At 38.7% G+C, this 24,595-nt stretch overlaps 2 protein-coding genes across 2 annotated transcripts; both read right to left on the bottom strand.

The window, feature by feature from the left end:
- Window positions 1-1,422: 1,422 nt before the first annotated feature.
- On the bottom strand, window positions 1,423-18,507 carry nectin4a (nectin cell adhesion molecule 4a). The gene is made up of 11 exons (XM_026160224.1): window positions 18,090-18,507; window positions 13,269-13,466; window positions 12,575-12,742; window positions 10,916-11,194; window positions 10,280-10,397; window positions 6,497-6,651; window positions 6,235-6,394; window positions 5,802-5,877; window positions 5,460-5,522; window positions 3,722-3,910; window positions 1,423-3,590 (listed from the first exon to the last, which is right to left on the bottom strand). Exons 1-11 carry the CDS (start codon window positions 18,142-18,144, stop codon window positions 3,201-3,203), a joined length of 1,851 nt encoding a protein of 616 aa, XP_026016009.1. The 5' UTR covers window positions 18,145-18,507; the 3' UTR covers window positions 1,423-3,200.
- Window positions 18,508-18,901: 394 nt separating this feature from the next.
- Window positions 18,902-24,564, bottom strand: fcer1g (Fc epsilon receptor IgFc epsilon receptor Ig). Its single transcript, XM_026160291.1, has 5 exons — window positions 24,317-24,564; window positions 21,385-21,476; window positions 20,915-20,959; window positions 20,092-20,115; window positions 18,902-19,968 (listed from the first exon to the last, which is right to left on the bottom strand). Exons 1-5 carry the CDS (start codon window positions 24,381-24,383, stop codon window positions 19,915-19,917), a joined length of 282 nt encoding a protein of 93 aa, XP_026016076.1. The 5' UTR covers window positions 24,384-24,564; the 3' UTR covers window positions 18,902-19,914.
- Window positions 24,565-24,595: the final 31 nt, after the last annotated feature.

Genomic DNA, 24,595 nt, shown 5'->3' with positions numbered 1-24,595 from the left:
CAACAACATATCTAAATATAAATACATAAATGTAAGAAATCTCTTGCGTCTCTCTTTGGGCATACATTTTAAGAAATAAAAGTGTCAAATTACATTTCTAAAAAAAAATGGTAGCTCATTCTCCAGTCTGCCCTGTTATTACAAAACAACGTTTTTCTTAATTCACAGGAAACATCCTGTTTTTTAAATGTATTTATTTATCTTTTTTGTTTTGTTTTGTTACTATGGATGAAAAAAGAGACATTTTGATAGTATCAGAATCAGTAGTTAAAAAAATAACAGAAAGGGTCCTGTCATCTAATTGTTTATCTATTAGTTTTGATGCATGAATTTCCATAAGGGAGGGGAAAACATTAAGATGCATGGAAAAATTAAACTCCATCATATTTATCATAGCTGTCCAGTGGTCTGAACTGGAGTCTTTACCAGACCGATTTATGTTTGACACCCTTGCCCAACAGTACTCTTAGGAAAACCCCAACAATCACAACAACAAGCGCATATGAGTAAGCACTCTGTGACAGTGGGGAGGAAAAACACCCTTTTAACAGGAACAAAGTAGGGCAGAACCAGCCTTGAGGAAGGCTGCCACTCCTCCTGCTGTGCCTGTGGTTCGAGGACTCTGACAGTTAGCATGACTCAGTGGGTGCTGGTTCATTTAAACATATTCATCCTGTTGCAACCAAGATGACTACATTAACTCTGATGAAGCAATTGGATATATGGACAATGCACAGTGATAGAAGCCATTGGACAGGAACTAAAAATATAGTAAATTATTCAGTGGCCAAGATGTTTCTTTAAGGTTTAGTTTTTCTACGATAACTACAACAAAAGAGCAAAAACTGTTGGTATCCCAACGTCCCCGCTTTGAGCAAGTTCTGTTTCAAGTGAAAAAACCCATCTGATGTGATGATGAAGCTCCTATTACAAGGAGAGCCTCTGGGGAAGGAGACCAGAAGTCCCAGGAGCTGCAGTGAAAAGGTTAATTAGCCTCCTAATTCTGCAATTAACAGTACCTACTGAGTGAGAGCACTGAGACTGAAGAGGCAAGAATTGGCGTTACTTGAACATTTTTTGATTTCAGCTGTGAGGGCAGATGGGTTTAAATACCTGGGATCAACCAAAGCAACAGACAGTGAACATAGGCAGCAAAAAAACCCATAAGGGAAGGTTTAAAAGTGAGACCTGCTGTGATGTATGATTTGGAGATGAAGTCGGGAGGCGGAGGTGGCAAAGATGTTCTTTGGGAGCAAGACTAAAGAGGGGGATTATGGGTGAAGTAAAGGAGGACATGCAGACGGTTGGTAGAGACAGACTGGAGCAGCTCAAAGAAGAAGAAAACTACAAAATGTAATAGTTTCTGTGCCTTCAGTTTTTTCTACAATATAAAAAATAGTTTAAAAAATGAATGAACAGGGGTAACTAAAGTGCTGTACACCTGCACCTTTAGAAAAACCACATACATTTATTTCAACCCATCAGTACTAGCTGATAACCATCCAAAGCTCTCCAAATAATTAGAAATCCAGGCAAATGTCCAAAAAGATCATCTGGATCACAATCTTTCATAGTTGGTTAGTTCTGCAGTTTGTTGCCTCAGTCAGGCCCCTGCACTTTCCAGCAGTATACACCAGGGGGCGCTGTCTGCAAATGCATTTGCTTTCAGACATTATGGCTTCTCATTTGTTAGGTGCTGCCAGATAATAGTCACACATCACTTTAAATTTGCCACAAACTGTCCCAGCACACTTTTTACACAACTAAAACAACATCAGACAAGTGTCTCGGAAAAAAGTCGTATTTACAGCAGATAACATAACAAAAAGGAAACAATACAATTATACAATTGTACAATAAAATGTATGTAACAAACAATATAATACTTCATATTTGTCAGAATAGCAAACCTGTTTTTTTTTTTCATGTTTTCCCTTTGGCACATTTTCCCCAATACTCATAACAGATATTTTTTTTTAAAATGTGTACACAGATAAACAATACATGTTTGGCTTTTATGCTGCAATCAAAGGCTGTAACATGTCCCTGTGAAACTCCTTTTGGAAAGACACGGTCCTCTTTTGGAGGAAATGTTCCAAACTGTACAGAAAGTCCATGTGTGGCAACCTTTTTTTCATTTCTATGATCTGCTTTGTGAGAATCCAGGAATACTTACAGACTCTGATCAATTCTAACTATGTTTTCCAAATATTTGGCAGCTTTTCCAGATTCCATTGACGTTGACATTCATACTGTGTGTGTAAACATCGACAGACTGAACATAAATGCACTCTAATGTATTAAGTGTGCATGCTTCGTATATGCTTTTTCATCTCTAATCTTATATATGTATACATCAGTATGTTTGCAGTACACATGTACTATGTGCATGTGAAAGAGGCCACTGAGGCAGAAGGATGCGTGACCTGGCAGATGGATGCAGCACATTTTATTTGTTGTTGTTACTATGCTGTGTCTTTGTTACTTCAGATTTAAGTATTACAGCTCCATTTCAAAGGCGTTTGTAGTTTTCTTTGTTTGGTTTTTTTGTTCTTTGTTTTTTTAAGAAAAGGGAGATCACTCGTGTATTTGTACAGATTTACAGATCACTACATGTAAGGGACATTAATCTTGTTTTGGTATTAAGGTTTCATCTGATTCAAACTGTCTCAGTGCCTACGGCGGCAGGACAGTAAGACAATATGAAGGTATGGAGGTTGCAGGTGTGGCCAGAGATGAACAAGCCAAAAAAATCTGGATCAGGTCCCAACCAATGTTGTGTAAGAGAATGTAACACAGGCAGTTACTCTTACACTCACCACAATCTCTTGCAATCTCCTTTTTAGATTTACCGACTTTCCCACAGCCTTGTTTACTCCTCCTGTATTTCCTGTTTTTTCCACAACAAGTGCTTTCGATATCCCCTCATAAGCTCGGGCAGCTGCATTCACCTGCAGCTGGTTAGAGCAACAGCTGTGTTGTGAAAGCTCAGAAAGGAATATCATCGGTGATGATGCTGAATTTGCTGCACTGGAAAATGTGTGATATTGTCTTTGGTTTCCAGTAGCTCTGCAAACATTTGGGGAATACACCCAAACAGCAGGCAGCAATAAGAAATGCCCTAAAGATGCTTTGGAGTCAACCGCATCCACAAAAGCGGTGCAGTTCTGTAGTTTCACGTATTATTTTCTCACCAGCTGTTAAACTATTTGAGCCTTGTGGATTATAGAGGCGTGGGGATTGACCGGATGGGGGCTTGGGATCCTTTTGTATTTTAACAGGCCATTACTGGGGTGGCAGGGCACGCTGTGACCCTCAGACACCTGAGAGCTGTTCGTCTCGCTGTCTTGATCAAAAGGTTGCTCTTGACTGGCAGGACCGCCCAGCCCTTCGTCCACTTCATCATCGTCGTCCCTTATGGGTGGGCAGGTGCTGCTCACGGGAGGGTGTTGGTGATTTTTGGTGATGCTTCCCAGTCGCAAACCCACATCCAGTGGGACAATGGGGCTGCCGTTCATCGACCTCAGAAAGTCGGGCGTTTGCATTCTCTGAGGCATTTGCGTGAGAGGAGCGTGGTAGTGAGTTTCCGGCTACAAAGACACAGAACAGATTTTGATTGCATCATCATCAGGTTAACTATGCAGTGGTTAGTAATATGGAGCCGAGGCATTCCACAGTTTGGCGAACTCAAGCCTTGACACGCACACTAAGACACACTTACCAAAGATAAAGAGCTGTTTTTCACATATCTCTCCACTCTGAGACGGCTTTCCTCGTCTCTGTCCAGAGGCCTTTCTCTCCCCCTCCGGGAGTTGTTGTATATGGCTGGTCTGCCCAGAGAGTCATACGCAATTCCTCCTCCCCGACTGCCTGAGATAGTAGATCGGCTGTCACGGCAGTGAGGCTGCTCCTGTTTATGGCATGGAAACAAAACACTAGTAACTATTATTCGACACACTGATTAGGTGCATAGATTGTAGCAATTCTATGCTCAAAACAACAGAATTGCTACAAACATTCTCCCCAAATTCACATAAAAAACACATTTTTTAAAGAATCCCTGATTATAGTTAGATCATTTACTTACATGTATATTTAAAAAAAAGTGGTTTTAAAACAATAGCTTAGCATTAACTGGGGAAATGTGCTGTCTTGCTGACAGATGAAAAAATTGGTATTACTGTGTAATATCCCTTTAACCATTATAAAGCTAAACCTGGAAGTCTTCAATAAAGTCTTCCAAAAAGGAGTTGACATAATATTGATGCCAATAGTTTGATGTTAAATAAATAAATAAAAAAATGGCATAATTAGTTATGTTAAAAATAATTTAAAAAATAATAATAATAATAATAAAATACATTCAGTTTTAATGGAAAATAGTCTGTTATTTATTTGCATTAAATTAGTCACCGTTTCCAAGAAATTCGGAGGACAGTATTGGATAATATATAAGGATAATATATATATAAAAAAGGATAATATATTAGATATAAGGGATTTAATTTTAGGCCCCAAACTTCACTCCAGGTCCTGATTGAATCAGGCCTGACATACAATTAGGCAATGAAAGCTTTAAAAAGTAGCTTTTTTGGGCCTAAACGTTGGGCTGTAAAAGACAAAAAAATGGGAATAGCCACATACAAAATGTTACTTTTCTTTTCTCAGTAAGCTGCATTTGATGACACTACAGATGAAATTAAATGGGTTTTCTGTTGTTTTGGGAAATATGCTACAGCGTATTCTTCCTGAAACATAAAAGCCTGCCACTCCCATGTCTTCATGCTAATTACAGGAGCTACAACCAGCAGTAATTTAGCTCAGGAAACAGAGCACTATTAAACCAGTCTGATCTCACTAAAATGTGAAAGGTAACTACTGACTCTTAACACCACATTACATAGTGACATATGTCTGAGCTAAACATTGTCATTTTAACTCTCTTTAAAAGAATCAGCCACTATTTTTGCTCTTCTGATAAAGTTGTAAAGGCCAAATCATGGACTTATTATCAGCCTAGAAAACCAACTAAGCATCAAATAAAAATGAGCATGAGGACAAGAAGTATAAACACGTGAACCCAAACTTCTTCTCCCCTCAATTTTGTTTGCTTTATACCTTATCTAAAGGAGGAAATTCATCTGTCCACAGTAACAAAGTTTCTAACCTCCCAATTGCACCACGCTACATTATACTTCACCAATTAGAGCTGCTGGCTTGCAGTTGTAGTTGGTTGTAGTTTAAAACAGCCTAATGTCTGCCCTAATTCTCAGCATGAACTTTAGGGCCCATTGAGAGGAACAGAGATGTTAAAAGAGAAAGAGAAAAAGAGCTGTGATGCACTACATGCAGATTCGAAATGTTGAAAGTCAGAACTTAGCCATCTGGCATCTGGCTAGTAAAGCCTCAGTCCCGGGCCCTGGCCCTGCATGCAGATTTATATAGATACGTAGACTGACCCCAAGGGAAGACAGGCTGTTCCTCAGTGTTCCCTCCACCCTCAGAGGGATGTTTTCCTCTGTCTGCAATCAAAAGAAACACAACAAAATTCTAAATCGTGAAAAAATCTGTGCATTCAAACCTTACCATACTATGCTTTGATTACTTTAAAACTGATGGTATTATTGATAGAAGATATGAATATTTATCTGTTGCGACTAACAGATGCCGGTGGTTATATTGAAGTATTTGGAGTTAGTCAGAGTGAAATCTGAACGTTGAAAACAGGTTTGTGTGATACAAGTGGTCCACTGATTTGGATCAGTGCTGAGCAGTGTGAGAGAATAATCATGCAAACGTACCGTTCTCCTGGTGTCTGTACTCGTGGAGTTCATTCTCCTGATAGAGGCTTGTCTGGAGAGAGTGTGTATTTCCTCCCTGTGAGAAAAAAAAAGAGAGAAAAATTAATTTGTAAATGGCACTGAGGCTTATAATGCCACGTGTGTTATTCTCTGGCAGCTCAAGTTATGCTAAAGCTTCATTTTTGAAATTTAGATTTCATGCATATTTGTGCCTGCTGTTAATTTACAAGTCCCCCACACAGAGTCATTTAGCCTGTGCATTTTACACTTTATGCTCCTCTAATTTTACACGTTCCGCTGTTGTATCTGTCAGCTGGAATATTCTTAATAGCTGTGATTTGCCCCATTTTTATATATATTCTTCTCAGCCTGCGGATATTATTAATTCATCTCATCTTTTCGCATCTTAATTAAACATCACATTATCTCATACTTTTTCTCAGTCAGCTGTCTCTTTAGCTTCTTGTTCTTGCGCTTGTGGTAACATGTGACAGCAATGATGATGGTGAGCAACAAGACCAGGAGCCCAATGGCCACGCCCCCCACAATGAACATCAGCTCCTTTTCAACACCTCTCGGCTTCGGGGCAATTTCTGTGAAGGTAGAGTTAGAAAGATTAGAATTAAACGGATATGCACTTCTATACACATAGTTTATATTACTTTGAGAAGTATGTTGATACTGCTGCCATCTACCTTCCACATTAATCTCCACCTCTGTCTTTCCAACTCCCACTTTATTCGTTGCCACACACTGATAAGTGCCCGCATCTGAAAGGTTAAGGGGTCGCCCAAAAGCTAGCGTTCCATTCGGGTGTTCGATGACGCCTTTCGGCAATTTTCCATCCTTCCTGTAGAGAGAACGTACACAGACAATACTACATCACAGTCAATCCACACCAATTAATGTCACCTTCAATCTTGAACTCTCTGGACAGGTTGTCAGTCTGTTTGAAGGCTAACAGATAAGAACCCAGAGAGAGCCCATACAAACATGTTTACCCTATTAGGCTCAAGTGTCCTAAAAAAAATGCAGTTTCGCTCCAATAAATGAGATAAATTAGAGTTTATTTGCTGAGTGTCCGAGTCGCTAACAATGTTAGATCCACTTCAAAGAAAGTTCAGTGACACCGGCTTATAGCAAGAGCAAAAACAGAAGTGCTTATCACTGTCATCATGCAGAAGTGAGTTTCGCTGACTAATCGACCTGTATCAGACTCCTCTCACAAAGATTTATAACCTCCTGCAAAGTGGATGCTCTACCCCCAGCATTATAAGTTAAGCAGTGATCCGACAGCCTAGACTCACTAGATAAAAGCCAGCTGGAGTGTTTGAGGTAACTCGGGGACAAAAAGCGAAAATATCACAAAGTATTTGTCAAATATTTGTTTTTCTTATTACTGATTTACTTCCATATTAATCTTCGTTAATATAGTGTGTACATACAAAAACAGTAGTAGAAACACGCTAGCTAGCCACAACAGCTATGGGATATAAATAGTTAACAAGCTTGCTAGCATTAGCTGATAACTGTCACTCCACCCTCCGGTCCTAAGATGCTGAATAATGGCTGTAAACAAATGATAGCAATAAATAAATAAATAAATAAATAATGCCAAGGCTTCAACGTACAGCCACCTGAAAGCAATGGGTGACTTTGGTGTACCTTATACCATCTTTTATAGTAAAGACTCTTTCATAGCTTGCAGCCTCGTATTATTTAGATAATAATTCAGTGGGACATGGCATGCTCGCATAATGATAACAATCAATTCCACAAGATCTTAAAGAAAATTGAACACCCCATCCACCAGCAACACTAATTATACTTCTGTACCTTCTAGAAGAGAACTTAATGATATAGTAGCTGAACACATTGTTTATCTACTGTATCATGTCAAAAATCAAACAGCTACCTGTGGGGCTGAGAAATGCAGCCACAGAGAGAACTTATTCCCCACAGACAACCATGTTAAAATACCCAAATTAGTTAGCAGGGATCTGTCTGTACATTGTACCGGAACAGTTTATGAATGCAGCTTGCTAGCCAAGCGTCCTAGTATGAAATAATAATTTATCTCGCAAAAATGGTTACTTCTAGATCCAATAAAGTAGCGCGATAGAGACCAAAAGACAAACAACGAGGCTTCAAAGTGCAAAGCCCCGAAACTACTGGGTGACGTGGTTGCATCTTTTACATACAGTTAAAAAAGGACACAACTTGAACATTCTCAGAAATACATCTTCTTTTGTATAGAGGCCACTCTATAATGTAATCTATATTAGAGATGTCATAAGTGTGTTGCATAGAACTCTTGTTTCACAGAGTCGTTTCTTTTAAGCAGAAAGGAGGAACCATATACTTGTACTACATATGCAACACATTTTCATGATAACATCTCACACAGATCTCACGCTGCTTCCTTTTCCTCCACCCTCCACCCCTGCCTACCTGCTCCTACTAGTTAACTTCTGATTATTGCTCATCCCTTTCCCTTTTACTTCTCATCCCCCTCCTGCTCCCTCCTTCGTGTGAAACTGTCTCATCTGTCTGCTCTCGGCACAAGCCGGAACATGACACTGTGACAGCAGCTATTACTTCACCTGCCGCCATTTACTAACAGGTTTTCCCAGTGTGTGTGTGTGTGTGTGTGTGTGTGCGTGTGTGTGTGTGCGTGTGTGTGTGTGTGCACGTGCATACACAGTCATTCATAAGTCTGTAAGCGTGTATACACGGTGTGTGCCTCTTAATCTTTACTCACAAAACCTCCTTTCATAAGGTATGTTCCTGTTTTGATAACTATTAAAAAAAAAAGTATTAGATGCTTTACTTTCTGTCAAAACAGCGAAGACATAACCAAACATTTGCTCTTCAGATAGATAAACATATTTTCTGCGTGTTTTTCCCCCGTGAAAGCCTAACTGTCACATGCCTAGATTTAATCGGTGCCATTCCTCTTCCAGCTTTTCAAGGCCTGCATTTTTTCTAGCTACACCACACCCTGAGAATATATTAATGCATTGAAACAAACAGCTTAAAATGACAGCTGGTGACTCAAGCAGAAGAACTGAAACACCTGAGTCAAACCCTCAGCTGGCTGAAAGCAGGGCTTCTCCTGAATGAGCTGCCTTCCAGCCTTCCATTGAGGCCGCAGAAGCAGGAAGTGACAGTGAAATGAGGTTGTTTGGTTAAGACTACGTCCACACTAATGCGTTTTTGTTTGAAAACGCATCATTTTCTCTCCGTTTTGGCCTCCCGTCCACACTGAGACGGCGTTTTTGCTGATGGAAAACGCAGCATTTTGAAAACGCTCTCGAAAACGCATACATTTGGAAACGGTGCTATTGCGTCGCAGTGTGGACACTCAAAAACGCAGACTTTCTAAAACAATGACGCATGTTAGTCATATGATGCAGTCATGTAACCAATTAAACTAAGATAGCGGAGGGCATTATACAGCAGTTCTTTTGTTTGCTCTGAATTTTGACAGCCCTATTAAAGATTAATATCAGTCTGCACATGCTCCAGATAGCTTTTCTTCAAATTCTTTAACTTGCTCACTTGCTTTTGCAACTTTGTGCTTTTGTGTTACTCGCAAAAAAAAAAATCACTTCACACAGCTAAAATCTGTTAGCTGTGTGAAGTGCTGGAATAAATTTGACAGATGTATGATGGCAAAAGCACACTATGAGGATTTCATGTAAGGCCTTCACAATTATCAATGCAAAAACACTGATGCTAATGATATCACCACAATATTTAAATATAATTCAAATGTAAGTGCATGAACTGTATATTTTAGATATGTAAAATATACAATATTTAAGTTGATTTTAGTCCATTTAACTGGAAATTCAGGGTTAGTTTCCATAAATTCATAAATTAGACACAGACATTAGATTTAATAACATAAGTACGCAGGAATTATTGGGGAGGAAGCACTAGCTACACATTTCCATGAAAAGAATGTCAAAAGACAAGAAACTACCGTGATGTGTAGTCTACTGCCGGCATTGTGTAACTCCAGTTCACAGTTTCACCTATTCACAGTGGTGTCACCATTCCTCTTTCATTTTGCCATGTATGCACTTGTGCACATGCAGTGCAGTGTGTACCCAGCATAAGAGTATTACAGTAGTAATTAAAAGTTTTGTAAGTTTAATCATATTGTCTGGTGTCTTTCTGTGTGTTTAAGTAAACTCCTAATGTGTAAACAACAGTGACTGTTGCTTCTACTAAGCATTTTCCAACAAGACTTGCTGTATGTAATAGTAACTAATACATAATTAATAAGTAATAAAGTAACTGTAAGTTGGTGATGACCTGAATTTGCTTTCACCAAACGTTAAATTAAAGTGGTGAAATCATGGGACACAAAACTGGCATCACAACTGGCACTTCTGATTAAAGTAACCATGACCAGACAGTTAGTCATACAAACAGCAGACACCCGGAGAGATAGGTGGATCCTACCATACCTGATCCAGGTGAAGACGTGTGGTTTGGGGTTTCCTCCACTCACGCAACTCAGGGCAGCATTCTCCAGACCCACATACCAGTTTCCATTGTAGCCAGATACCTCTGCGTGCGGCGGATCTGAGAGAAAGGATAATAATTTACCAACTTTAACGCTTTGAGATGGAATAATCAGACTTACAGCTGATGCGAATATGAATGCAACATTTTACAAATAGTTAAAATCACTGCCACGGCTTAACGTCAGTGTAAGGTATTGTGAATGATAATGCATTAAAAATTAAGGAGGGGAAGTACTACTATTTTTTATGTATATTTAACACACTCTTCATCTTGAAAATGAAAGGTGAAGAGAGTTTTATAGATATAAAATGTAGGTAGTGTGAGCTAGACTTGCTAATATGGAGAGAAACGTGTGTAGCAACACAGTGTTCAGAAAGTCTCTTGTGACTCTGAAGGGATCACAACAGTGATAAAAACAGGAAGTGAGAACATCGGTCCTATTACTGCTTTAACTCTACGTATGCTTGTGTTTTTCATGATTTAAATGTGTCTCATTTCTGCACTATTGGATCATCTCAACTCTTTTGATTTTTAAAACATAGTCCAGTTTGGGTGTAATGTGGAGGGAAACTCACAGTGCACTACCAGCTGGTTTTTTAACCTGCGGGGTTCCGAGTAAGTCGGATGCCAAACCAGGCAGTCCAACTTCTTTCCATTCATGCCTCTCAGGGGATACAGGGAGAAGTGAGAGGAGACTGCCCCGGTGTCTGAGGTGCGATTGATCGACTTCCCGTTCAGTTCGGTGTCCCAGGAGAGCTGCGGCAGGGGTCGGGCTACGGAGCGGCAGGTAGCAACCTGGCTGAATTCCTGTCCCTCCACCACAGTCACAGAGTCCACTGTGGAAATGGGATGAGCTGGAAGAGGGGTGGTTACAGTGTTTGATCAGGGAGGAGATAATGATGGTTAGATCAACACACTCAGCAGCCAGTGTTGAAGGCAGCTGTACACTTAAACAGATATTTAAAGGTCTTTCTAAGTAAGCGTGTCTGGTCTTATGCAACATGCGGGTCGCAGCAAAAGTTTGCTCACTAATTAGAAGAGCGTGTGGCTACGTTTTTAGAGAAGAAATAAGATACATAGTTTCTTTCTTTCCTCGCTTATCAGTATTAAACAACTTTATGGTAACAACAGCAATAACTGCTTATGCTTAAATATTTAAAGCTCAAATAAGATTTGAATGCTTTCAGGGTAATAAAATTAAGTGAGCATAGTTTTTTTTTCAGGCAGTCAGAGTTCATTTAAGTCTGCAGTCTTGTTAGATCAGCTGATAACAGCTGATCTCAGTGTTGACATCTCAGCTGATTTACTACTGAGCAAATCTCATGTAAAGCCATTTATTTAAAGTGCTTTAACCTGCCTACAGTTTCTTAAAGCTTATGCAAGCAACCTTCCTCCACCCCACATCCTCTTGATACTGTATCTATTTTAATCAGCGCCATATCTGTTCAGTACTGTGGGATCTTGCTGCTGCTGTCACGGTCAGACTTTCCATGTGTGGTAAAGTAAAGAGGGACAAAAATGAAGCTATATCACCAAATATCAATTATTGTAGGCAGTAAAAACAATTTTCTTCAGAGTTAAGTAGAGCTGATGATGACTGATTTTGCTGTCGAATAATGCAGTTAACACTAATGATACCATTATAATAATAACGTTATTAGTGTTGATTTGCCTCCTAATGAGTTATAAGCAAATAATCAAGAGGTAGATTCTGGTCTGAATTCAAACCAAAGCAGAAAATCTTCAGTGCAACCTGATCAAGGCTTCTTTTGCTACATACTAGAGGAAACGTGTTGTTAGAGGTTGAATCCTAGAAGCACTTGTAAATTCTATATACTGATTATTACTTGCACTTGATCAGTTTTATTAATTCAAAAGTGTAGAACCATATATCGACAGTAAGACGATAAGATAATGTGAACGTTGGAAACACGACAAAATATACTTCTGAACAATAAACTTCAATTACAACCTTAAATGTAAAAACCTGAAAATACGACCACTTGTAATGCCTTATTAGGTGCTACAAATGCTTAATCGAGTGACAAATACAGTCATGAGTAAGTGTGTTATTCATATTTTGTCTGTGTTACTACATTATTAGTCATGTATTAGCTACGCCTTAATAAACTAACAACCTGGTGACAATATGAATTAGTTTCCATCCTTGAGAAGACAACATATTGTCTCTTCTGTTGTGTATTGTATGCCAGAGTCATGATGGAAGGACTCACTATGCACAAGGAGTGACAACTCTGTCTCAAAGTTTCCAAAGGGGAAAGTGCTGACATGGCAGGTGTACTTCCCCTCATCAGAGATCTTTGTGATCTTGATGACCAGAGACGAGTCCTTGGTGGGTTGGTTGCTGTTAAACTCCACGCGATCGGCCCACGGTCCGAACGCTAAGGACAGACAGAGACAAAAAGAGAAAGACAGTTTAGGGAACCCAAGAGGAAGGATGTCACACAGAAAGTTAAATCCAGCAAGTTCAAACAAACCTCAGGCTTTCTTTTTAGCATTTTCAGTTCCGTACACATGTCTGAATCCCTCTCTTATAACTGAAATTACGTTACGGCGTGGGCACTAATGCCTTCTGTGAGCAAAGACTCCAATATCACCTAAAATTACACCAAACTATAAAAATCTCTGGCAAACTGCTTTTAGACATTTATGAGCTCAAGCCTTGGTGCATGATATGTTTACTGGGAGGAGAAACAAAGCCACTAAATAACTCTTGTCAGCTAAAACAGACGCATTAACTTGCAATACAAGGAAACTTTGTGAGGGATTGATAAAGAAAACATTTCCCACTGTGAGGAAAAGGGAAGTAACTCAATGTGACAATTTAGTTTTTAGCACTTGGCAGAGGACGTAAAGACAAGGTCGAGGGCAGAAAGAGAACTGGAGCTCAGACACAGTGCCAGTTACCTGTTTTTCCATTTACATGATGTGCGGTGATGATCTGCTCCTTGGTACCATCAGGTTTGTCCTGAAACCAGGTGACCTGCACCACTGTACTCTCGGCATCTGGCTCGTAGCGACAGGGTAGGATGGTCTTTTCCTCCGCCAGGGAAGTTAAGGAATAGTTTGGAGGAGGTGCCACAAAGTCTCCTTTTATCACTGTCACTGGAAGAGAAAGATAGGACCATAAATTCATCTGATATAAGAATCAAGTACTTGCAGCTAATTGACAGCACGGTGGCTTGTTCATCTCTAACACAGTGACACTGAGCTTGGCACGCTGGTCGTAAATACTAGAATCCCATTACAAGTGCCACATTTTTAAAAGTTTTAACCAGAAAGTGGAACTCCTGAGACTCAGAAAACACAAGCAAACTCTTCACAGAAGGACTCTGCCTGGGCTCAAACCCCAGACTCTTTTGAAGTGATCTACAGGCTTTCTGAAGCTCTTTTTTCTTTGCACATTGACTGTCTTTTCAATCATTTTCAGTTGACTCCTTATTAATAACAATTTTAAAGGAATGCTTGTTTCTTTGTTTCTTCATTAAGACAACTAACAGCAATTTATTAATCACTGAAGCCACCTAACTTAATAGAAGAACCAGGGTTGTCTCTACAAATAACACACAACATAACAAAGAAAAACAATTTTAAACAGTGTCTTTAGCAACTTGTTAATCCCAGCCTGTGGCAAAAGCAAAGAATTTTTTTCCAATGTCTTTAATTGAATCTACAGAAAATGCAAATGAAAACACAGCTTCATTGCAATTCTGCACCAACAGGCTGATTCCAGAAGAGCTAGAAGCCGAAATCTTGGCCTATCTCAGAATGGTGAACTGAACAAGCGGCAGGCGTTTAAAAAGATGTACAGCAGATGAACATGAAAATGAAAACCTTAACTGTTTGATCTTAATCTCAAAGTCACATCCATGAGAAACAGAAAAATGTCCAACAAAGAAGAGATAGGACCTGAGAGATGGATCAATATGTACAGAGGACATCAGGAGAGAGGTACAACATCTGTGCACCACTGCAGAGCCGCTGTCAAGGTTTGGGGCTGCATTTCAGCCACTGATGTAGGAGATCGGGAATACTGATGGAATTATGAATACAGAAATGTACCATCTGGAAAGTGTCTGATTGGCATTGCTTCATTTTTCAGCATGATCCCAAACACACTGAGAGTGCAGCAAAAGCATTTCTGGATAGAGAAACACACAATGGAGAACTATCATCTCAACAGAGGATGAAACAAAAGGCAGCAAAAAGGGTTTTGAATGTCCTTCAAGAAGCCTGGAAAACTATTCCTGAAAACAACATCAGAAAATTAGAAGAAAAGAAAGAGTTCAGGATGTGTTAAAAAAAATAATAAAGTGACCAAATAGTGACTTTAAAGCTTGTTAGAAACACACAATCTCAGTTTTTTCTTATTAAATCTATAAATACACTATATAAATAATTCCATCTATTTTAAATTTTCCTGGCAAAATATAAAGAAATCACACTTTTAAACAGTGTTGTATCTTTAAAAAGAGAAGTCTCAGTTATATGTGCCAGTAACTACTGTAACTTGTGTGCTGTAGTGGTGATAAGGCTTTTAACTTGTTTTCTGTTTTCAACTTGCTACCTAAAGAAAAGTAAAAGCATACAGTTTTACATTAATACGAAGTTGCATCAGTTCTACAGTAACTTTGCGAAGCTGCTTTATGCCGTGCGTCAAAAGTCCCAGTTCAATTAAAAGCATAATAGTGTGGAAAATGGTGGCCTGGCTGTGCCGGAGTTATATATTATTTGAGTAAGCAAGCTGTGGTTATGTGGGGTGGCTATTTTGTCCGAGCACAGGAAGCCAGAGCTGCTTCTCGTACTGTCACGCTTTTCTGTTAAGCTGAGCCAACAAGCTGCAGGGTTTAATGCAGCTCTGATAGTAGTTTTGTCTTTTTGCCAAACTGTCTGGAAGGACTAAGCAACATTTAAAATGATTTCATTAATATAGTGTTTCAGGAGCAGAGTTTCGGTAGAGACAGGTGTGCACTAGTCTGACTGGCAGCAACATAGTTTTAAAAAATGGCAGTGTTTAAAGGCAACGGATGAGGTTTGAAGCTACAGAGTTAGTACAGAAAACAAGCTGTATATCATAAGCATGAGTCAGTACAAGTGAAGATATGTCGTATAACTAGTTGTTCAAGATAAGCTTTCAAAGAAACTAAATGCTCAGTGTCTGCACACAAACAAAGGGACCCCAGAAAACATAAAGTTAACACAAAGTGCATCGTATCACATGTCTCATTGTCACAAAGCAGCATTATTTAGTGCAAACCACAAGTTTACATAAATATCTTGTTGTTTTTTTTACTTTTCTCCCCTTCCTCCTTTCAGTTTGCTAACCTGTTTGCTCTCAACAGACTACAATCCTTCACGTTACCTGCAATATGTGCAGCGCACTGTTACACGGTTTAAAACTGTATTTAATGCTTCTTTGCATTTGTGCATGTTCACCTTGGCACAATGCTAAAATAAAACTGAATTCAATTTTGTGGAAGTTTTGCCTATACGCACAATGCCTGCTGTCATATTGCTGCTCTTAGATCAAGCTGGAGTTGATTGATACTACGATGCCACCATTTCCGGTTGTCATCTAAAGGCTGAAAGCTAAAAACAGCTTGCTTGCCTAATAAGGTTACAAGGTGTAGTTTTGTTTTTAATACTCATATATATCTGGAAACAAGAACTGAAAACTCTGGTTGTTTCATTTAAACTTTTCAGCTGGTTTCTAGCAGCTAGAATAAGTCAGTTTATCCACATAAGTTAGTTTTCATTCGAGCTTTTAGTAATATTCATATTTTCATTCATGGCTTCGTTCGGACGTTGATTCAGTAGCTGATGTGGTAGAATCTGTTCAGATATGTCGGTGGGTACGATGTGAATCATGCATTTACCAGCAGACCTGATGACTCTTCTCATCAGACAGGTGTGTTTTTTTTTCCATGAATGTGTGTGTGTATGTGTCACCCTGATGTTTAAACCTACTTTGGAATCTGCCTGTGCTGCATTACTGGAATGATGCCCAGCCTACCCTGCTTTTATGGGATTGAAAGGTTTTCTTCAGGCTAGTGTAGCATTATCTGTTCATGTTAACTTTTTCCAAGTCATTTTTGTCCATGAATTACCTGCAAAGTTCTCATCTCATACAATATTAGGTTTTTTGTTTTTTAAGCATGCACCCCAAGTCTCACAAAAGATGTATAATAGCACCAATCTATAAACTTAAGGACTGATTCAGGCAAAATTATGATGTATTGTTTAAAAACAAAAATGTCCATGGCTGAAGCAAAGACAAAAAAGCCACATAAATTACACAAAAAACACACTAAAATGCAGTAGAAACTGGAAGGGTACTCAGAGTCATGACACAAAGCCCTGTGTCCACTGTTGTGATTTAAAGATAAGAAATCGGGATCAGGATCTCTTACCTTTAAATCACATACACATCTTACATCTCTACAATGGTGAGATATGTATGTAGGTAGATGAGGGCAGACTGCCAATAGTGAGATGGTGACAGACAATAGCACCCAGCAAAGAAAGCTTAGACAAAAATCAAGAGGAAGTGCAGCGTCCACAGAAAGACTGCGGACACTTTTTAAAGTGTCATTGAGTTTTATTGTTGAGAAAGATAAATATAAATGACTTATTTGATAATAAATCAATTTGATGTCCATCTCTCAAAGAGTTCCTCCCCTTTCTGATCGCTGCACAGCTTATGGGCTAATGTGCAGTTTTTACAGTGACAAACGGTATATAATAAAAACCACAGCCATTCACACTTTGAGTAAACAGTGTTTGACAAACACTGTAAGAGTGAAGTAAGTAAGAACTAGCTTTCAGTAAGGTTTTCAAACATATGTGGCTAATGACCTTACCTTCTATCTCAGATCAGTCTGACTGATTCTGACTCACAGGCCTTATCCCCTTTGAGCTTTAAGCGAAAGTTTAAATCACTCAGACCTCTGGAGTACCCGTATAACATGTATTTTGTAAGTGCATCAGCAGCTTCTGACATGTTTTGCATACATTTGAGTAGTGATGTTTGTACATAGTATTTAAATATGAAATGAATAGTGGGCCCAGGATAGAGCCTTGCGGAACACCTGTAGACAACATGGGAGTATTTGCATTTCTGGGTAAATTTAGCAACATTATTTTATAACGTTGAGTGTTGTGTTTAAGTATATGTAGTAGAAAGTCTTATGAAGGCTGTGTGGATATTATTTATCATATCATCACATTTTTGAATGACATATTTATACTTAAGCAGCACACACACATACACACTAGGAGGATCCACAGAGTTCATATGAATGCTGCAGAAAGAAGCGTATTGATCAACAGCAACCAGTTTTTCCAGAAATAGAAGCCAGGAGTGTTTCCTAACAGCCCTCCTCTATGTATTCTTGAGAAAACTGACTATGCCTTTAGAGGTTGCAAAACATAGCTCATGAATATGCTTCAGATACTGTATTAGGCCTTAATAGGGTACAGGAAAACCAAAGTGTGCATCATGATATTTTTAAAAAGCCTTTTTTAACTTCCGATGCGTTTGATGTGTGACACACAGCTGCTTTATCGCTGCGAATAGTGGAGTACAGCGGCGCATAGGCAACACATTAAACAATCACAGCACAATAAAGGGGTCAGTAAAGGCAGGGGATAAAGATATATAGTATTAAAAGAACACAAAACATGTTTAAATATCATTTTCATCAGACTTCATATGAGCGCTTATCTTACCAAAGACACGGAGGACAAAGAGGCACAGAGAGAGTCTGTTCAGCAGAGATGTCATTCTCTCTGGGAGTTGCTGTTAACTGTGCACAACTTTTGACAATTTCAGCAGTGGAAGAAAGCTCATAAGTCCAGGTAATATGATCCTAACTGACAGGCAGGCTCGAAGCATTGAGGCACGCTCATGGCTCGTACTGCCGGATCATCCTTGGAGATGTTTTTTCTTTGAGAACCAGGTCCCTTTGAGAAATGGAAAAACTGTGCGTAACCCCGTCCTTGTGAAAAAGTTAAATCCTTTGAGTTTAGAGTCCTGTATGGTTGTTAAGCCCACGCCATCATGTTTGCCCTTTAGAGGAAAATAAGGCGCAGCTTTACCTGTTTGGGATACACCTGTTTGAGCTACACCCCTCTCTCTCTCTCACTCTCTTGCTCTCGCTCTGACATACACACACACCTAACAACCCGACAAGCCACAAACACACACTCACGCGCACACAGCTGCGGGGAAAAAAAGTCACCTTTCCGGTTTGGTTGAGGCAACATGACAGTTATTTTCTCGTCTTTACTTGCTCTGCTCAGAGGAGAGGCAGGTGAAAAGCAGGCACAAAGACGCTGTTTAAAAGAATGAATGTTTCGCTTTAATACTCACCCTGATACTAAACTAGTGCCTCCTCCCTCATAAAGAAAGCAAATTAATCCTTTAATTTAAAGGGATCGTCACAAACATCATTACTATGCAAAAAATTCCTGTGAAGACTTCCTCAATTTAAAAAGAAAAACACACAAACACACACAATAAAACACCACCCTGCACATAATGGTATTTGTAATCTTGTTAATTTGCATACATGTAACTGGCATATTCACAGCTTGTTACAAAATAAATCTGAGCAGCTGTAACCAGCTAAACCAACAGGACGCCAGCAGTAAAACTACTGCCAGTTACTAATCATTATTAGTATAGTATAGTAATGTTTTGTTTTATTATTTTGGGGTTTTAAATCACAAGGTTGGAGGCTTCTTGGAGACACAACATTTAATGTTAACATAAAACTTTTAATAGGTTTGGTGTGTATGTACATGTGACAGTTTTAAGGCAGAAGTTTACTTACAAAATAACATGCATGATTTTTTTTCGATAGCACACAGGTGAGGACCAAAGACAGCATCGCTGCCATCCTGTGGTGTACAGGAAACACTGCTCATTAAAGAGAAGCACGATTATGTTTTTCTGTACTCCTCAACAACAATTGAACATCTTAAACTGCAGCATTTTTTAAAACAGTCATGTCTTCTTCTGTTCTGTTTTCTTGTTGTTTTCTTGTTTTTTGAATAGCAGAACTTGGGAGGCTAAAACTAAAACACACAATTTCTCATGTTCACACAAACGGGCAGCAAAAAAAAAGAAGAAAAGGAGGAAGTGAGATGGACAGTACAGCTTGTCTATATAAAAAAAAGAGTTTATATTTATATATATATAAATATCAAGCAAAAATCACTCTTTTTTCAGTTACTGGGTATAAAATATACTGGATATATACTGGATATAAAATATCTCTGAAGCTTTACCGCTGTCAAACTGAGTTTGTGTTAATGTTAAATATACAAGCAATCAAAGTATGTCATGCAACAAGGAAAAAGCATTTCTCGCAATCTCCCCTTTCTGGCCTCAACTTCCCTGTTTGTGACTCCTTCCAAACTTCCTCTAGAATCTCTAAAAGCAAAAGGGAAATAACCCGTGATGTACAAAATCTCATACATTCTTGAAGACCTAAGCTGAGTATGATGTGCAACATTTAATTACAAAGAGAGAAAGAAGTCATTCGTCATATCACTTCTTCATGCCGATTGTTTCATATGTGTCCGTTGCATGAGGAGTGAGACCCTGAGGGGGAGGATGAGGAGAATTTCAGTCCATAATTCATTAAATATAATTATAATAATAATCCAGCATTCGACTATCTGCTGGTTTTCTTCTCTTTGACATGTTGATAGCACAACAACTCACCGTATATATGCCCTCTTCAACATTCTGACAAGGAAAGAGGAGAGAAAAATGTCAGATACAGTAGAAATTAAAGAAATCGGACATTGTAATGACGGGTTTTTTTGGTTCTTAGTAACTAGTTACAGATCTGAGAAAAAAAACAGAAGCCAGTAAGCAACACATGAGTGGCTTAGGCGGTGCAGAGTTTGTGGCTAGCAATAGGAAATTAATAGACTTAAAAAGGGGGTGAAGCAGCACACCAGTTTTGCATGAGAAAAAGAACACTATCTATCTCTGTATCCTGTGCAAGTCAGATTTTTGACAGAAAGAAAAAAAACTGTCACTGAAGCTGCTGCTTGTGGATTAAATTTAGAACTACGGATATTTATAAAACTGTCTTGGCTTCATGTAAATGTTAAATGTCCACATAGCTAAAACCAGATTCTTTGGCTCTAAGTGACACCCTGTTCATTTTCTAAACCTTCCCAGAGCGACAGATGTCTACACGAGCTCGAAAGTAAGCTGAGTAGTAAGTCCTTAATAGAGATTTGGATTAAATATGTCATGAACTAAGTAGACGTGGTTGTATGCGGCTATGGTGTGGCAGCTTCATCCTTCAGTTTCTGCTCCATTTTCAGACCTCAGGGTTTGTCCACTGAGGTTTGACCTGGCCAATGAGCTCATCTTTGTCTCTGGTGAAGTTCTGCCTTCTGGTTGTTTACCGAAACGCTACTTTTGTGCTGTGGTGTGTATGTGTCGCTGCTGTCTGCAGTTTAGACAGTGTGTTGCTTCTTTGTGCCTGTGTCAGTAAGGTATGCACTTATGTGTCTGCATCCATTCTCACCCCCTTCGGCTTTCCTTTCCCAGCGGCCTCTTTAGCATTGGAGATCTGTAGAAGGCAAAGTTAGGGATCATTAAAGAAAAACTACAGTAACGTTTGAGTATAACCCTAAAGGTATGGTAAGCTATACGTGCATTTCCTGTTGTCACTTTAGAGTTAGCAACATTACACACGCTTTAGATATATCTTCTTTCGTTTGTCACAAATAAAGGAAGTGCAGTGCAGTAAGATAATGACCAAGTACTTGTGCTGCAAAAATAGTTTAAATCTAAAATCATCACTGTCAGCATGTAGAAGTACCACAGTCAAGAGAATATTTTTATAACCATCTTAAGAGTTTGTGTGCTTACTTTGCTGATGATAGCCTACTGTAGATACATTTCAACTTTCTTGGATACAACTTTTATGAAAACCTTATATTAGTGTTGATGTAGGCTTCTGCAAAGATATATACATTGATATCATATGCAAACCTTGACTTTGCAGTAGAGAGCTGTCAGGATGATCCCGTACAGAAACAGGATGCCATCCAGGATATAACAGATCTGGGGCTCAGCAAGAGCCGCTGAGAAAACACAAGGGAATATCGTTAGCAGATTAGATTAGATCATATATTCATTTAAAATGATTATATATCATTGATATATCACTTATATCAGCGATAACACGGTTTTGTTGGGTAATGTAACATGTTTAAATGTATCCATAAATACATTCAAGTAGCATAAGATATGGGGTATGTTGCCTTTTTTAAATGCTGTGTCTTATCTGTGCTCTCAGTTGATCGACTACTGTGATTAACAAACAGCATGGGAGGAAAACTTCAAATATGCGCTACACAGTACTCAACAGATAGTTTTAACACTATAATCATTCAAAAACCTTTCATATTGCAAAAATTACAAGCAAACTGTCTACAAATAACTAGAAGGACTGGATCGTATCTTTCAATGACCAACATCTGTCTGACTGACTGTAGAAGATACAACAAAAATCCTTAATGCTGTTATCTGTGCTCTCAGTTGATCGTCTACTAAAAGAAGTGTGACTAACAAACAGCATGGGAGGAAAACTTCAAATATGTTCAGGCCTAAAGTTTAAAGTGAATAAGAACCTACGCTACAAAATTCAACAGGCTCTTCTCGCTGCATGTTTACCACATAATGGAAGCACTGAACAGTACTCAACAGATAGTTTTAACTCTATGATCATATAAAAACCTCTTTTATCTTGCAGAAATTACAAGCAAAGTGTCGACAAACAAACAAAAGAACTGGGTCATGTTTTGACATCACAAACATCTGACTGACTATAGAAGATGCAACAAACGGCCTTAAAAAGCATTGATCTTACATTACAGTACTTTGAAGGTTGTGTGTAATTTCAATATTGCGCGATCGTGTCATATTCAGTCATTTATAATCCATAAAAGTGTTGATAAATCTAAAACTGTTCTGGATATAAGAAATTCAAGAAACTGACCTTTTTTAAGATAAGTATTTTTTAGAATTATAAGTAATTATTGCCCAAATAATTCAGTTTTTGTACTAGTCTCTCTTTTTTTTTTTGACAGCTACTTTGTTTTTCAAGGAACTAAAACTTACGTGATTACAAAGATCCCGTGTAACTTTAGATTGGGTAGATGAAAAGAGAAGTTTTGTCTTATGACTCCAAAAACAGCTATTGGCCAGTCAAAGCACAGAGAGTTGGATTTCTTCAAATTTGCTAAATTCAGATGGAAAAGATGAGATCATAGGAAGAATTCATCAAAAAGTCTGAATGGTTTATAATTAACTTTTAATAATGGCTTTTCTTATTAAGGCTGAAAGTATACACTGAAAGTATATTATGGCCTTTAAAACTTTGATGTGTACACAGTTATTTGCAGTTGGATGAAAGGATGATGTCTTCATTGTGAATTTCCCCAGACAGCTAACGTCATTTTGGTCTGTTCCTTCCTTCACAATTTGTTTCGCTCTTCTCATAAATTCACTTCTCTAAAATCTCTGATCACATGACGGCTGTGCACACAGAGACTCGCTTCCAAACAGTGTGATGTAAAGTTGGACCGCCACTAAATTTCTGCCACACGTGTAACAGACATGCTTGCTCTCAGGTGTATCCATTACGTTTGCATGTGATCTTAAAATGTTGCGGTTTATCTTTACTTTTTCTTGGCATCTTTGGTTTTTCATAAGCAGTGTTGGGTTCTTAAGAAATGTAAGTCACCTGACAGCTATTGGTTTGATAGTGATGTAGTAACAGTTTTTTCTTTCCTGACTTCTGGGGCATCAGCAGTGAGCACAGCAATTCAAAATAAAAAATAAAAATCACTGAGACCCTTTTACTTTTTTTCCTTTTGCATTAGAACTGCGGGGTACTCAGGAAACATGAAGAGATTTTTTTCTTTAAGAATTTTATACTAGTTGTAGACTAGCTGTAGGCCGCTCAGATGGAACCAGACATTTGCACCTTATATAAGGTGCAAATGTCTCTTACACGGTTAATCTGTTCAGTTTTTTGAGACAAAAAAATGCAAACTGCAAATGTTTAGGGATAAAAGTACGAAACTGTTCCCTGCTACCTTCTCACTTATGTTCTTTAAATAAATAAAACATCTTTTTTCTTTAAAAAAAAAAAAAAATCATAATCCACATTTGCATAAAGACAAACATCGACATTTGACAACCATTAAAAAGTCAAAAAAATATCCCAGAATGATCTCACAGCAACTTCACCAGACGCGTTTCCGTCTGCAAAATTAATGGCCGATTTAGGGGCCGACAACCTGTACGTGTTTCAGCTTAGCCTGTAAAAATGTGTTTATTTGATCCCATTAACTGTTGGTTGTATTTGATTAAAAACGGAACAACAGTGTGATTTTATTTTATCTTTTACTTAACAAAAAAAAAGAAGAAGATTTTTGCACATACACCGTCAGAGACAAGTTTCCCATATTTGGAGGGAGCTGAATTTGTTACATACGCAGAAGTGGCTGAACAAATGCAGAAGCTGCTACTGGCCATATAGACCAGCATCCACACCCCTTGCCACAAGCAACAAACTCAGCAGGGTCAGTTTCTCTTCTCACAGGAACTAAAATGTGGTAAATACATCTGCTGCCTACACTGAGCGGAATAAGGCCAAATGTCAGAAAACCTCAGTGTTCTCTAACTTTCGGTAAACAGGATAGTGTAGTTAAAGAAATGCTGTTTAATTGAACAGCAGTGTTGAATCTAGTCAACCACATAATGAAAACACATCATGTTCATCCTGATTAACTTTACACCTCCGTTCACCCAAAAACTGTTCATTTTTCTCGGAAACTGAAACCAAGCGCGAGATCTCTGGACATTAAATCTGGTGACATAAAAACAAAGCGTTCCAGTATTTGTGTCAACTCACCGGCTTTCCCAAAACACATCCACAGAGGAATGGCCACCAGCATTTGGTTCCTGCACCACCCAGCCATGATAACACAGGCTCGACACGGATAATCAGCTCCTTGAACAGCGAGCAAACACGACTGCTTGGTGCGTTTTTTTTTTTCCGCTAAAGACTTCGACTACTGCATACCCAGCTTTACAGCTCAGAGGGGAAGTTGTGGTCTGAGCTCTAAGTCCATTTGTCTCAGATCTCATCAGACCACTCCCCCTGTTAACACCAACCAAGAGGAAAGACTTC

Source organism: Astatotilapia calliptera, chromosome 3 (assembly GCF_900246225.1).
Source record: "Astatotilapia calliptera chromosome 3, fAstCal1.2, whole genome shotgun sequence".
Taxonomy (NCBI): domain Eukaryota; kingdom Metazoa; phylum Chordata; class Actinopteri; order Cichliformes; family Cichlidae; genus Astatotilapia; species Astatotilapia calliptera.
The sequence above is the reverse complement of the archived record's forward strand: the minus strand, read 5'-3'. Positions and strand labels throughout refer to the sequence as shown.